Below are 15,553 nucleotides of genomic sequence, written 5' to 3' on the forward strand. Positions count from 1 at the left end.
GTGGCACGCTGCTCTCTTTGCCTGGAGCTCCTTTCTGCCGTGTCTCGGCCTGTGTGTTCCCTGTGTCTCCTCTGATAGACACTACTAAGGATACCGACTCACGCATCTGTTCTCATGGAGTGTCACCCTTTCGTGGATTCTCACTGACACAACGGTCACCTTCTTGACTGGCTCTCAGCGCCGTAGCGTTTCCATGTTTGTTTTGCTCAGGGCTCACTCTCCTGAGTGTCTGCGTGTTCCGTTCTGGAGAGGACAGGGGTGCGCTCTTACTCATCTTGCACCTCTAACAGCAGTCGTTATCGGAAGGTGAACAGCTTGGCGCCGCCGCATCCTTCCCAGAGGACAGTCAGCCCCAGCCTCGCTGCTCCCTGGCATTGCCAGGGAAGCTTCTAATCGGTGCCCATGCCTGGGATCCGGTCTCAAAGGTGCTGATCTAATTGCAGCGGGACCTCAGCATCTTTCTGGCTCCTTTCAGTACTCTTGCTGTTTATAATGGGCACCCGGGTTGAGACCTTCTGCCAGTGACCATGTTGTTTGACCAGCAGTATTCTAAGGAAGGTGTCACTCGATGCCTTTTGGTACTTGCTCAGACGTTTACATTCCCAGTGCAGAGCCCGCGTTCACGCCGCTGCCTAGTGGGCGCACAGGAATTTTCGTTGAATGAAGTCTTTGCGTTAACCCAAGCAGCTTGAGTCAGACTGTTTGTCAGTTTTTTGGTGTTTTGGTTTTTTTAATAAAAAAAGATTTAAAAGTGCTTGTTGAAGCACAAGACGTTAAAACCAGAGGATGTACGCGCTATCCGTACTAGTGAGCGGAGAGCGCTTCAAGTAACCAGCTCACCTGATGGACACTACTTTCTGGTTTTCTGTTTTTGGCTTTTAGGTCTGAAAGCTAATAATGTTGACTACACGGTTCATTCAGTCAGAAGAGCTCTCGAAAACACTGCAGTGAAGGCTGACAATATAGAAGTATTTGCCCAAGGACACGGTATTATTCAGGTATTGTCGTTTGTACGAAAAACGGGTTGTAAATCAGCAGGATAGTATTTTAGTGATTACTGGATAATATTCCTATTATAATGACGATTGAGTTTTTCTGATTGATTATATGCCAGAGTAGTCTCTGAACTGTAAGCAAAGAGGGTATGAAAACAAACTTTGTACTTAAGACAGATCTGTGGGGCTAAGATGGAGAAACGTAATAGACGTAGGGCACGTAGAGGGTGGAGTTCACGGCAGAGCAGCAGAGGGCAGAAGCCGGCCAGTCGTCACGGCATGTGGAGGTTTCCTAGCTTCGTCACTTGGGAGTACAGAGGGTGGAGTGGAAGGCGAGTCCAGTGGCTAGACCAGTGTTTTGGCCAGTGAGGTAGAATTGCCCTCCTAAATGGGGTTTCCGTGTAGGTCAGAGAGGCGGATGGAGAAACTGACTTTTTGCTTGTACTTTGCTACAACGGAAAAGGAATTGGTGATCTGCGATAAAGTACTTTCTTGACCCAGCCGTGTATATCTTACTGTTTGTATTCTCTTAATTAGGTTGATAAAGCCTATGACTACCTCGTTCAGAATACATCATTTGCTAATAAATTAGGTTTCACTGTTACTGTTGGAAATAACCGTGGCATCTACCTCCGAGATCCTGTTCAGGTGGCTGCACCTTCAGATCACGGTGTTGGCATTGAACCTGTATTTCCAGAAAATACTGGTGAGTAATAACCGGACAGTAAGCTGATGTGCTCACATTTATGCTTTGAATGAATTGTACCACAATAGAGAAATGCTGTTTAGGCTAATGTTCTAAAGAGAAGACAGGAATTGACAATGTTATTATTTTGTATTTCATAGAGGTGTAGGGGACACTGATGGCAGTTAGGGATCCTGATACAGTGGCAATTCAGTTAGCAGTGTGACTACCAGAAAAACAGTAGAATGGGCCTTCAGGGACCTGGAGCTTTTATTAAATTGTGGATAGTAAAGCATCAAATTCCTTTTCTTTCCCACTTTTACTGCTTGGGTGTAAGACAGAGTTTTTGGTTGGAGAGTGGGAAGCAGAAGTGGCCAGGAGAACCCCAGCTCAACGAGTGTAAACAAAATGGTCATCACCATAAACTTAGGAGTCTTTTCTCTTAGTCAGATTCTGCTAACTGTATGCAGTGATGAAAAATACTCACTAAAATGGTTTGTGTTGAGGTTGTAGCCGTGTTGGGGGAACACATGAATGGATTCCGAGCATCCTAAAATAAGTGTGAGGGAGGTTCTGTGGCTGTTTTATGTAAGCTGTGTTTCGGGAGCCCGTGCCTACCGCATTTTACAGCCAACCACATTTATCTGCGGAGTTTTCTTGACAGACGACAGAATGTTTTAAAATGGAAGAAAAGGAAAAAATAACTAATCTTTACTTTTTGGTCTTTTTAACTCCAGAAAACTCTGAGAAAATATCCCTTCAGCTTCATTTAGCTTTAACTTCGAATTCATCATGGGTTCAGTGTCCCAGCCATTTGGAACTCATGAATCAATGCAGACACATAAACATACGTGTGGATCCCAGGGGCTTAAGAGAAGGATTGCATTATACAGAGGTATTTATCGGGGTATCTTCATTTTTACTTTCTGTAGTCTTTAAAATGTGTAGAAGTCTTTGTGTAGCAGTCCATTTCCCCATTAGTCTGAGTAAGTCAGGGGTGGTCATGCGTGTATTTGTCCAGGCTGTTTGCCATTAATTATGTGGCCTGACATCAGAAAATGGATGCCAACTTGTACTTAGGACCTTTACATTTTAATATTAGATTAATTTATTCTCTGAGTAGATTCACCCTTTTTTTTTTTTTTTTTTTTAATTTTCTCTTTTTAAAAAAGTCTGTTTATGGATACTGACACTTATTCCTTTTTCAAGGTGTGTGGCTATGATATAGCATCGCCTAACGCAGGCCCTCTGTTCAGAGTCCCAATCACTGCAGCTGTTGCAGCAAAGTAAGTGCCCAGCTACCGACAGCTTGCTGTTACGTGTAATTATGTAATGGCTGTTGATGGAAGTGGGGTGAACTTTTAAAGGATCCATAGGCCAGAACCAGGTGACTGGGTTTTGGTTCTGCTCCTTGATTAACGTTCAGGGTGGTGCGTAGTCAGTCACGGTGTTCCTTGTTCACGGTGAGGGTAACTGACGGCATCTGTCACCCGCCCTCCACCAGGATGGCATCTGTCACCCGCCCTCCACCAGGCTGGCGGCGCCCTCCTGACACCTGATTCAGAGGCTGTTTCAGCCTTCATCCGGCCTGATGCCTCTGCAGTGTTTGACAATGACTTTGTCCCCTCCCACCCCCGGCCCACGTTCCCCCCTTATCTCTGGCATTACTGTTATCTCCTCGTTTCCAGACTCTTCCCTTTCCATCTTGTCTTCTACCCGGGAGATCTGATCCCACTGCTTCCTGTATAAAGTACCTCAGCGGCGTGCCCAAGGGTCGTGCTCCTTGAAATCGCAAACGGTGGCGCTTCACAGCCAGTGTTTGCCGCGGCTCCGTCACCAGATGACACGTTTCCACGAGCTCACCAGTGCTGACCCCCCCGGTTTCCTCAGGACGGGTGCATTTGCACAGCTGGCTTCTTGGCTTCAGTTTCCTGTCCCTTAACTTAATGACCAGGCGTGTTCTTCTTGGTCATCTCCGGGCGGAGGGAGTCCCTCCCTGCTGCTTCACGGCGCTTTTCACGTGCCTGTGGTACAGACTTTCGCGAGTGTCTTGTCATTTTTAATTCACCCCATCTGACTGTGAGCCCACGGGAGACGCGGGGACTGCATCTTACGTGACCCCATATGGAGCCCGTTGTACAGAATGTACGAAACAAATCATTCAGTTCATGAAGGGCAAGATGGAGATGAGAGTACTGGACACGATAGAGAACTCTGAGTTAACAGCTTCCATTGAGTTAGTTGCACAGTAATAGTTAATATGCAGTAGGTCTCAGCCCATATGAAACACAGGATGAAACTGAGGAGGTAACAGGTGACACACACGTGAAAAACTTGCAGAGCAGTTAAATTCTCAGCCGCATATTCCCTGTAAGTCCTGTAGGAACTTCGACAAGGTAATGTACAAGATTCAGGAGTCGGCTGAGACCTCATCTTCTTCAGGAAGCTTTCCCTGACCGCTCCTTGTGAACCAGGGACCTTGCATCTTCTCCACTAACGCTTCCTGTCTCCCCAGAGCATATTACGTTCAACGTCCCTGTTGGGTTTTCCGTCCCCACTAGATTGGCTGGGGAAAAGGAAAACATTATATTCATTGTTGTAATTGTAGCACCTATAGCGGTGCCTCAGGTATAGTAGGCACTCATTAAATGTTTGTCATACTGACTAGAGTTTGTCCTTAGTACGTATGTACTTCAGGTTTCTGGGTTGGGTAATTATACATTTGACCTTTATGTTTCACCGATCCCTTACAAAAACGCTATGGAAGTACCTTCTCATCTTCACTGTGTCATTTATGGCATGGGTGCATTTTGAAGCTACGAAAGAGATTAAATTTAAATATCAGTCTCAACTATAAGGCAGTATCAGTGGCACAAAACATTACTTTTGATTTTAATATTTTGGACTCACAATAGTCCAGATTCTGGTAACTGGAAAATCCTGTGAATGTTGTAGAATTCCTTTAACCAAAAAAGAGGGAGCTGTGTGTCTGACTTCAGACAAATTATAAAGCAAACAAGTAAAAAGCGGAAAAAGCATCTCCACAGTGTATCTCTGCTAACATGTTGCAAAACTGAGATGACATTGTGCGTACTGTTTTGTTGCCAGCTTTTAACTCCCTGTGTTCATTTCTCGTGAACTGTTGAAATCTAGAGTACCAATGGGCTTAAAATCTAAAGCTTTTTGAATGAGAGTGTCATGTTTAATCATTTATTTTTACTAATTTTCAGAGTAAATGAATCAACCCATTATGATCTAGCCTTGACAGATGTACATTTTAAACCTGGTCAAATTCGAAGGCATTTTATTGAGGTTCCTGAGGGTGCAACATGGGCTGGTAAGTAAAATTAATGTCTTGTCTTGCCCATTTACCTTTATGTGCATTCTATCTCTGCTCTGATTATGACCATGTAAAGTTCATATATCTGCAGTAGACTTTTCTCACAACAGTAATAGGTGTCTGGCACCCTAGATTTGCTATTAGGTTCAAACCTTTTTAAAGATCTAGTCCTATTTTGCCTTGGCTCATACGTCAGTCATCTGTCTAGGCCAGGGGTCTCCAACCGCTGGGCTGCGGACCCGTAGCGGTCTGGGGCCTGTTAGGAACCCGGCCGCAGAGCAGGAGGTGAGCAGCGGGCGAGCCAGCGGAGCTTCATCTGCCGCTCCCTCCCCACCGCTCGCATTACCGCCTGCACCATCCATCCCCAACCAACCCTCCCCACCCCCCCAAGTCCACGGAGAAATCGCCTTCCACGGAACTGGTCCCTGGTGCCAGAAAAGTTGGGGACCGCCGATCTAGGCTATCTTAAGATGTCTTAATAGTCCGGATTTTAATTTGGTTCAGAATAATGCCTTCTCTGTTCACGATCAGAGTCAGAGTTGCATCGTGGTACAACTCAGGGCTTCCACTCACATAGGCCCAATGCTTGTGTAACATCTAACTCTAATAAAACGGGCGCTAATCATACCAAAGAATAAAGATCTATATAGTTAATTCATATTGAACATGATGTCTGGTAAGTGTCAGTGATTATAATGCCCTAATTATGATTTGTTTAGGTTGGGTATTGAAAATAATTAGTTCTTTGGTTTTTTTGTTTGTTTGTTTTTTGTTTTTAATAAGAAGTGATCAGATCATCCAGAATAGAAGTAGCTCAGAGCATTTAGCAGTCTTTGATTAGATATATACTGTGGGAGGTGGAGAGGTGGGCGAGATGTTGGTCAAGGGTACAGACTTTGTTATAAAATGAAAAAGTTTGAGGGATCTAATGTCCAGCATGGTGACTGTACTTAATAATACTGGATTGTATACTTGAAATTTGCTAAGACGGTAGATCTTAGATGTTCTCTCCACCCAAAAAAATTGGTACCTGTGTGAAGTGATGGATGTGTTAGCCAACCTTATTGTGATAATTGTTTCATAACATATACATATTCGCCAAATCATCACGTTGTACACCCTGAACTTGAAAATATTATATGTCAGTTGTTTCTCAGTAAAACTGGGGTGGGGGGGGAAGAGTCAAAGCAGGGAAAAAAAAGAAATGTACTACAGATGATTCCTATTTCAAATACTTAGACATATTGTCATAACACTAGATTCTGTGTTCTTAGCAAGTGATTAGGTTCCCAGAGCCCTGTGACCACTTGATCTTGTGAAGCAGAGAATTAAGCGTTGCTTCAGTTCCTTGTCTCAGGGCCAGGTATTCGTTAGATAAGCTGCTGACCTGGCTTCACGGTGATCCTGGCTCATCTCCAGCTCCGCCGCAGAGCACGGCTAAGCATATGTAGTTCTGATAGTCATACTTTCCAGAAGCAAACAGTGGAGATAAACCAAGAGCGAGAGACTAGGAAAAGTTACCAGTGAAGTTGGATAAATGGATACTAATGGAACTTAGGCATGCTAACAAATAGAGGTTTCTAAAATTAATACCCTCTTTACCAAGAATTGACGGGTTTTTAGCTAAAGCAAGAGGAAAGGTTGAACTTAGTAACAGAGGAGGGAGGGATTTAAAAAATTACCTGACTAGGATAATTGTGTGTCCATCTGTGGACAGCTTGCTGTTTCCTGCTGTTTGCAGCATAGCGGTTGCTTATTTTAGTCCTGATTTATTTATTTTCCATAGCTAAATTTTCTACCCTCTCATCTTTATTAATACTCTGTCAGTTCACTGTTTTTAAGGAAATATGCAGATTTCATTTGAATATATCATTTCATTCTCTTGATACTGTATTTCCCCCAAAGTAGGCATTATGAAAGCCCTTTTGTGTCCATTTTAAATCTTGTCAGTTAAAATGTTGCTTCTTCCCTTCTCGTCGTAGAAGTTACGGTGTGCTCCTGTTCTTCTGAGGTGTCTGCCAAGTTTGTTCTTCATGCGGTGCAGCTTGTGAAGCAGAGAGCCTATCGAAGTCATGAGTTCTATAAGTTTTGTTCCCTTCCAGAGAAAGGAACGCTGACTGAAGCTTTTCCTGTCTTAGTAAGTTTTAATTAACAGTCTGGAATCCTGAAACAGTTTCCTTTCTTTCTGGGTGTGGGCTAAGACTGAGTATTTGAATTTGATTTTATAGTTTGTATTCAGAGCACATTGGGACTGTATATTTTATTAACGCGGAATAACGTGGGAAGATAGGTCGTCTTACTAGGATACTTGCGACCAAGTCGAGGTAAATGTTTATCTCTTAGGAAAGTGCTGGTCTGCTAGATGCTGACGCCTCACAAAGTGGACCCTGGTTGAGATTGTCTCCTCATCGTACAGTAGATTATATCCATGTTTAAGACTTTTCTCCATGTTTTCTACTTATTTTAGTTATTTTATTAATGCCCTGTTGTTAAGAATCCATGAGGTTAATTTGCTGTGTAGGTGAAACTGCTACTCCTTCCTACAAATTACTTCAAGTGTGGCAGCTCGCCAGGCTTGTCTGTAGTGTTAGAAATGGTGCCCAGCCCTTCCTTCTAGAAGGTGAATGCACTGATGGTCTTTCTTGAACTTGCTACTTAGTTTTTTCAGATGGCTGCCTCATCTTTCCTGTATCTCTTATGTTTCTGATAACTTTGACTTGTGTCCTTGTATGTGTTAGAGAGTAACATGGTTCACTTTAAACTTTCTAATGCACTGATTACTAGAAAACTTAATTTAAAACTCAGTGTTCAAAGAACAGCTTTTGTTTTTAATTTTTTTAATAGGAAGAAAGATACGAGTGACCATAATTTCATTTGGCTTTGGTTGCCAGGCAGCTCTTGAGCCCAAAACTCAGCTGTGGCTATTGAATATGCCTCACAAAGCTGTCATACCCCTTCTCTTGTCATTGTTCTTAATTATTTTTCCTTTGGTCCCAAGTTTTTATTCCAGTTTGTTTTCACCATTATTTTATTACATGTACTTCAGAAGCTACCTCAGCCCTCTTACGACAAGCAGTTTAGGATCATGAGTAAATAACTGTGTATTTAAATACCTGCACTCTGTCTCAGCAACTGTGATTTGTGTAACTTCAAGCATAGCTAATGATAAGGTTCTGTGAATTTTCCTGCTGTACAAATAGGAAAAGTTTGAAAGCATAGAACTGCTTTGAAACACCTATTTATGTTCTGTGATTTACGCATTGATAATTTAATTTCATTTTTCTTTGCAGGGTGGGAAAGCAATTGAGTTTTGCATTGCTCGTTGGTGGGCAAGTCTTAGTGATGTCAATATCGATTATACCGTTTCTTTTCATGGGATAGTATGTACTGCTCCTCAGTTAAACATTGTAAGTTCCACATTGCCATCATTTTTAATGTCAGTTATTTGTGTTATTGTGAAATAATTTCAATGGTTGGGTTTACATTTTAATGGGGAGGTTACCTATGGTTCTGGAAATAACAATAGTCTTTGTTCATGGGTGCTTATAAACTTTGTGTTTGACACATTTAGGTCCAAGTATTGTTTAAAAATGCAGTTTGTTTTCAGTAAAGTTTGAGAAACTAATTTGATAAATATCCTTTGTAGCACGCATCAGAAGGAATCAACCGTTTTGATGTTCAGTCCTCCTTGAAATATGAAGATCTGGCTCCCTGCATAACTTTGAAGAGCTGGGTCCAAACACTGCGGTATCTTCAATGTTTTAGGGCTGCAAATGTTGGGTATCAGTGTGACGGGGGTGGGGGGATGGGCGTCTCTTCACTCTTTGGAAAGGGTCTCTTTTATTTTTAATCATGTGAGTGCTGGACGTGAAAATTCAGTTCATGACTTTCCAGCCCAGGGAACCCGGCGGGTCTCTGAGAGGCAGCCGCAGCAGCAGCTTCTGGCTTTAAGTAACATGTGCCTAGAGCCCTTGCTGTGGCACCTGGCAGGACCCATCCCGTGACGAGGGCAGGGCTGTCTGCGGTCAAACCCTGTCCTTCAGCACTGTGAGGGATTGTCACCTAGTCCTGGGATCTGATTCTGTTGAGACTGTCAGTTGATGGTTGAAAATGTTTTTATCACGAGAAGATTACCTTTGTAATACTGCAAAATTTAACTGTGTATTGCTGTGGTTCAGTCAATAAAGAATTATATAAGTTAATGATTAAAATATTACAAAATACACGGAAAAGGACAGCGTCTAGGAATGCTCATTTGTCATTTATTGTGATATGATATAGATTTTGCTGATTATAGTTTTCTCTCATTTAAATGAACTCTTATGCAATTGTCTGATTACAGCCCACTGAGTGCAAAAACAAAACCTTTAGGATCAAGGGACGTTTTGCCAAACAATCGTCAACTTTATGAGATGATCCTGACTTACAACTTTCATCAAGTAAGTGTTTGTGTAACCAAGTATACCCTTACAAAGAACTCTTGTGTTCTATGAATCATAAAATCAAAAATGGAAGGACAGTGTATTCAGTGTGTGTGTGTGTGTGTGTGTGTGTGTGTGTGTGTGTGTGTGTGTGTGTGTGTGTGTGAGACATACATATATATGAAATAGAAACAAGTAATTAACCCTGGTTAATTTAGAATTATTCTTTGGGAAATTATGATATAGAACGATCTAAGTACCATTCAGATCTGCAGTCACAGATTCTAATTTAGTGGTGACCTGGCCTTTGAGCCTTAGTTTTTGTAATCACTGACACCTGCCTGTTCTGTGATAGCTGTCCACTGGTTTGATGTCTTGTCAAAGCCAGATGCCTTCTGATTATGGAACCAGGCCTGATTGCTCTCTGTGAAGCAGGTGTTGGCACAGTGAGACATCAGAATAGCTCCTGGTTGAATGGGTGGTAAAGGTGGTTGAGACGGGCATAAAAATAAGATGGAAGTTTATGGAGGATCAGTAAGATTTTAGTAAAACTCTTATTGAAGCATAATATGAATTACTGTTGGGGAGATGATTGATTTTAGTGGATTGTCTAATTTCAACTTTATAAAGAAATTTTTAGTTTTATTAAAAAACCAGTTAATTAGGGGTCCTGAAGAATAGGTATTGCTTTAGTAATGAATACAATTAGCTAGGTTTGTGTTTTTTAAACCTTGTAAAAGAGAAGTACCTTTTATTAGTCCCGAAATCCTGGATGTGTTCTGCATTTTTGAAATTGGTTACTACAAGAAAATATTTTTAATACTTTTAATGTAAAAGTCTGATCAATAGCAATATTACAGATCTACATTAGAAATCATATAAACCACATCAAATAATCATTCTTTTTTTTTTTTTTTTTTTTTCCCCCCCACAGCCCAAGAGTGGGGAAGTGACTCCAAGCTGCCCCCTGCTTTGTGAATTGTTGTACGAATCAGAATTTGACAGCCAGCTGTGGATTATATTTGACCAGAACAAAAGACAGATGGGTTCCGGCGATGCTTACCCTCATCAGGTATGATTTTTAGAATTAACAGGAGCTGTTTCTTGAGCTGATGAAGCCCGGATTCTTGCTCTGGTAACGTGCCTGCTTTTTAAACACCAGTGTGGTTGTGCGTTTAGTACTTGGACACACGGCTAGCAGCTCAGCTGTCTGTTGCAGGACAGACCGTGACAGCTTTTCAGCCCCACGGTTGGGCTGGTTCCGGCTTCGGGGTAAAGGAGGGCCAGGGGGATGCTCGCAGACGCCGGCCAGCAGAGCTTTTTATTTTTAGTATTTCTCCTTCCTACCCAGTGCTTGCCCCTATCTGAACGGTGAAAGCACATCATCCGGGATATGTGAGCGCCTTGAAGTGATCCCAGGTCTGAACTGGATCCAGAGCACAACGGCAGTGCCAAGTATCTTCAGTTTATTAGAACTTTGAAATATGTTTCTTCTTGGTCAACCGTGTAGTGAGCACTTACTATATGCCAAGGACTGTGCCTGGCACTGTCATTTGGAAGGGAAAAAAATCTTTTAATCGTATAATTTATAGAAATCTTATCCCTGATTGAAAGACTGTGACAGAGAAATGAGCTATTTCCTGTAACCTTTATAATTTTATGCTAAATAATAAAAATAATTTACGCAGGGTTTTCAGTTAGTCGTTCAAGGAATGGTTTCCTTTTTCTCCTCAAAGCCAGGCCCTGGCACGTCTCCTCAGTACAGACTGGGTTATTGCAGCCATTCCTTTGGTTGCTTTTAAAATCTCAGAAGAAACTGCTGCTGCAGAATGCAGCGTTCCGTCCTCTTGAGCAGGTTGCCTGGGTGGAGCGTGGTAGATCTGTACTCCTGTGTCTCCACTGGCTCCCTGTCGTTCCCGTCTGCAGTAAACGGGCGTGGCATGGTGGTTATGATCTAAAGGTTACCAGTCATGTGTATCCAGACCCGTGTGTGTGTCTGTCTTAGATAGTACACAGCACCTCAGTTTTGCTCGTTCTTGGTGTCGTTTTATCCGTGCCTGTGAAGACCCAGGAACTAGAAAGTCGTTGCCTTTTCCAGTCTTGAGCGGATGCTGATTCAGCTGGGTGCCTAGGAGTGGCCTATTGTTGTGGGAGGGCTGAGGGCTGAGGGCTGAGGGCTTGGCTGCCTTCAGCTCCCTTATCCTCTGCTCTGGACGTGACCTTGGCCAGCTCACTTGACGTCCAGTCGGGACGTTGTGTGCGTGTCATGTGTGTGTCGTAACTTGCACTGTACCTCACATACTGTAAGCACTCTGTAAGTGGTAATTCTTACTATTTATCCTCTTACTGTAACTTTCGTTCATGTGGCTAAACCTTACTTTTCCCAAATGTTGTTTTTCTTTTATAGTATTCTTTGAAACTGGAGAAAGGAGATTATACAATTCGACTACAGATTCGTCATGAGCAAATCAGTGATTTGGAACGTCTTAAAGATCTTCCATTTATTGTTTCTCATAGGTTGTCTAATACCTTGAGCTTAGATATTCATGAAAATCATAGTCTTGCACTTCTAGGAAAGAAGAAATCAAGTAACTTGACATTACCACCCAAATATAACCAGCCATTCTTTGTTACTTCCTTACCTGATGACAAGTAAGTGATAACGCTGCTTAACACTCACTCTCCATCTTATCCTCTGTAGTCCTTAAATGCTAGTTTATAATATTAGGCTACACTGACAACTGTGTTGTCATTTGCCATTTTAGACTAAGGTTATTTCTCCCTTTGGTTTTTGAAATCTTGGCTACGAAAATTATTTCAGAATGCAATTGTTTTGATGTTTTTCCCCCTAATTCTCTTTGTGAAACTTTCTTTTTTGTTCCTTTTCCCCTCTTTTGAATCTTCTTATTAGAATACCTAAAGGGGCAGGACCTGGATGCTACCTTGCAGGATCCTTAACGTTGTCAAAGACCGAACTCGGAAAGAAAGCTGTAAGTATTAGGTTTTTTGTTTTTTTTTTTTACACTGAAAAGTGCCTGTTCCAAAATTTCCATTTCCTTAAAAATGGAAATTAATTCTACATTTCAGAATGAGTAAAAGAGAAGATCTCTCTGGAAAAAGAAATTTAATAGTTTTTTTTCCCCAAGTTGCTAGTAAAGGTCAATTAATATTTGGTTGTATTTTTATATATTTAGTGTTCTTTTTCCCAAGCCTAAGTACTTGGGCCTTGAACCTGTTCTGCCTTGCACAGCTAATATACTTGAACTTCCCGTGAAATATGTAGATCCAGATCAAACTTGGCTTAAGTGAATGGGATGTTTTTAAAATTAGAGAATTTATAGAGTTTTAACTAACATAATATTGTGGATATAGGAATAAATCAGATCTTCTTGGGTGACTTCTAAAAACCAGTCAGGACAATTACTACTAATAAACAGTATTTTTCACTTGTACAGATCTTTCTCTTATTGGAATTTTGTGTAGTTATGTAGTTAACTACAAGGTAGTTATTTCTTTTGGCATTAAGGTTTATTTTATAGTTTCAAAATTGTGCTTTTTGTTAAAAACATGTTTCTGGTTGTTATATTTTAGAGATAATTGTTATGGTTTGATAGTACCTGTTTTAGTTTTTCCATCTGTTTTCATTACAAATTTATTGTGAGAATAGTGTTTATATAAATCTATCACCCTCTGTCATAATGTCATTTTAGCTCAATGACAGTAAAAGTTGTCATTCTTACAGTTCTGCATTTCTCTTTAGCATTAGTTCTTACAAAGTAAGTCTGCCACCTAATTCTGGAATTTATAAGTGCTGTTATCAAAATGAATAGAACTCAAACCTCTTCACAAGGATTCTCATGTCTTAACCGCTGTTGAACCAAAGATGGTTTATTCGCTGTCATAGGAGAGTCATCACGTAGGACTTTGTGCTTGGAACAAGTCGTGTGCCCTGACATTTCTTGAGTCTCATTTCAGTCCGTACTATCTGCTTATATGTACTTTAGTATGAATTATAAGTACTTCAGTATAATATAGCCTTAGTAGAATGTGAAGTGAATCAGTAGTTACTGGAATTCATAGGTGCACTGATTTAAGAAGTCCTGGTCTAGGTCTTTTTAAGTAGGTTTCATTTTCCGCTATGGGAAATATTGCTGCCTCTGCTATGGGGCTTCGACAGTGAGGCTTCTCATGCAGATAGCTTCTGAAGTGTCCACTGCCTGTGATGAGTAAGAGAGCAGAAGAGCACTGTTATTAGAAGTATGCTTTCAGCAATTCAGAGATAGTTACTGCTTCCTGGCTGCATTCTTTAAGAGGCCGTTGTGAAATTAAATTATAAACAGGTGGGGTTGACTATAGTTATTACTTACCAGGGTAGATTTTCTTGAGAAAACCTAAAGCTATAGAGTTAATTATAATTCCCAGCACATTGTTTATTTCACCGGATCTCAGTCGTGGCGCATTCCTTGCGGTTCTGGCAGCTGGGAAGGTAACTGTCCCTCTCGCTCCTCTCTGACATTCCCAGTTACCTCGAACGATGCTGTTTCTAGTGCATGGGCGTGTGTGATTGTTGTGACAGCCTTGAACGTCTGACTCTTGCGGACCGTCACCTAAATTTAATGTTCTCAAAACTGTTTGGGTAACTAATGAATTTTGCTCTACAAACTTTTGAAATAAAAAGCTGAAAAACATTGACCCTTAGGAAGAACACGTTTGAGTGCATTTTTATTAAAAAAAAAAAAAAAAAAGAAAAAGAAAGTGGCAGTATTGCTTTCTTTAAAAGCCTGCCATTTTGATGACAGACCTGACCCTTCTAAGTACTGTGACGCATACAGGTGGGACGGAAACTGGCAGAAAAATAGACAGAGGTGGTTATCTCCATCCTGTGTAGATTACGCATGTTTTCTTACAGAATGTCGTTCTAACTCCCAGGGGCAGTCTGCAGCAAAACGACAAGGAAAATTTAAAAAGGTACTGATTGTCAGTTCTTTAAAAAGATGTCTTAAAGCCTTATTTGCATATTAGTTAAACTTCTTTTTCTGTCACTATTATCTTTTTTTTAAAAAAATCTCTCCCTGAGTTTCCTTTCTTTAAGTTCTGCAGTATAGCGCGGTGTTGACAAACTGCTTTCTTAAAGTTTTTTTTCCTACCATAAATTGCTTGAAGACCCCTGGTTTATATGTGTATAGAGAACATGTTAATGCTATTCATTTCTTACTGCAGGTATGACCAAGTAATAATATTTGAACTTTGGCATATCTAAAATCCTATAGAAAGGTGAATGATTTTTTTTAGCTATATATGACAGAACAATTATTTTTGAAGTCTAAAGTCATTCTTAAATTGGATGATTGGATTAATAAAATGTTATTAAAATGTTTAAAGTGAAGTTTTTTTTCCTGCTCTTGCATCTTCTGCGTCCTGGAAAGGCAGAGACGGAAAGGGCAGTGGGCGGAGCAGAAACAGAAATGAGGACTGCTGGCCCCACATTAAAACTTACACTGAGGGCTTCCCTGGTGGCGCAGTGGTTGAGAATCTGCCTGCCAATGCAGGGCACACGGGTTCGAGCCCTGGTCTGGGAAGATCCCACATTCCACGGAGCAACTGGGCCCGTGAGCCACAATTACTGAGCCTGCGCATCTGGAGGCTGTGCTCCGCAACAAGAGAGGCCGCGATAGTGAGAGGCCCGCGCACCGCGATGAAGAGTGGCCCCCGCTTGCCATAACTAGAGAAAGCCCTCGCACAGAAACGAAGACCCAACACAGCCATAAATAAATAAATAAATAAATAAATAATTAAAAAGAACTAAATCTTAAAAAAAAAACAACTTACACTGAGAGCAGGAGCAGCTTGTACGACCGTAACTAGTAGGTGATCCGAGCAGCTTCTCTGCAGCTTACCTGACAATCTCTGATTGACTGCTGGAGCCAAATTTAATTTGAAAAATGGTACTTCAGGTCTAGTTTAGAGAAAGGGATACATATTTGATGAGCTCTCTGGCATAGGTGCTTTTTTAACAAAAAGCACAATTTTGAAACTATAAAATAAACCTGCCTGTTGACCTGCTGACGTCATTCGTCATCATAGTGACTTCTCTCCTGCGTGCAGGGAGCAC

The 15,553-nt window shown here is 41.3% G+C and overlaps 1 protein-coding gene across 3 annotated transcripts in view; it reads left to right on the forward strand.

Moving 5' to 3' along the window:
• The window catches only part of TPP2 (tripeptidyl peptidase 2), a 67,467-nt gene that overhangs the window by 36,335 nt on the left and 15,579 nt on the right, over window positions 1-15,553 (forward strand). For 2 of the 3 annotated variants that reach the window (XR_011071023.1, XM_068526725.1), the window contains exons 12-24: window positions 883-998; window positions 1,533-1,701; window positions 2,418-2,575; window positions 2,890-2,966; window positions 4,911-5,017; window positions 7,003-7,157; window positions 8,311-8,427; window positions 8,667-8,767; window positions 9,363-9,459; window positions 10,376-10,513; window positions 11,849-12,093; window positions 12,353-12,431; window positions 14,371-14,409. Coding sequence is in view for 2 of the 3 variants with exons in the window: in XM_068526725.1 (XP_068382826.1) it covers window positions 883-998; window positions 1,533-1,701; window positions 2,418-2,575; window positions 2,890-2,966; window positions 4,911-5,017; window positions 7,003-7,157; window positions 8,311-8,427; window positions 8,667-8,767; window positions 9,363-9,459; window positions 10,376-10,513; window positions 11,849-12,093; window positions 12,353-12,431; window positions 14,371-14,409 (1,598 nt within the window). In the remaining variant the exon portion in view is untranslated. The remainder of the gene's footprint in view (window positions 1-882; window positions 999-1,532; window positions 1,702-2,417; window positions 2,576-2,889; window positions 2,967-4,910; window positions 5,018-7,002; window positions 7,158-8,310; window positions 8,428-8,666; window positions 8,768-9,362; window positions 9,460-10,375; window positions 10,514-11,848; window positions 12,094-12,352; window positions 12,432-14,370; window positions 14,410-15,553) is intronic. The other variant, XM_068526726.1, reaches the window with a different exon arrangement.

This window comes from Eschrichtius robustus, chromosome 18 (genome assembly GCF_028021215.1).
Source record: "Eschrichtius robustus isolate mEscRob2 chromosome 18, mEscRob2.pri, whole genome shotgun sequence".
NCBI classification, from domain to species: Eukaryota; Metazoa; Chordata; class Mammalia; order Artiodactyla; family Eschrichtiidae; genus Eschrichtius; species Eschrichtius robustus.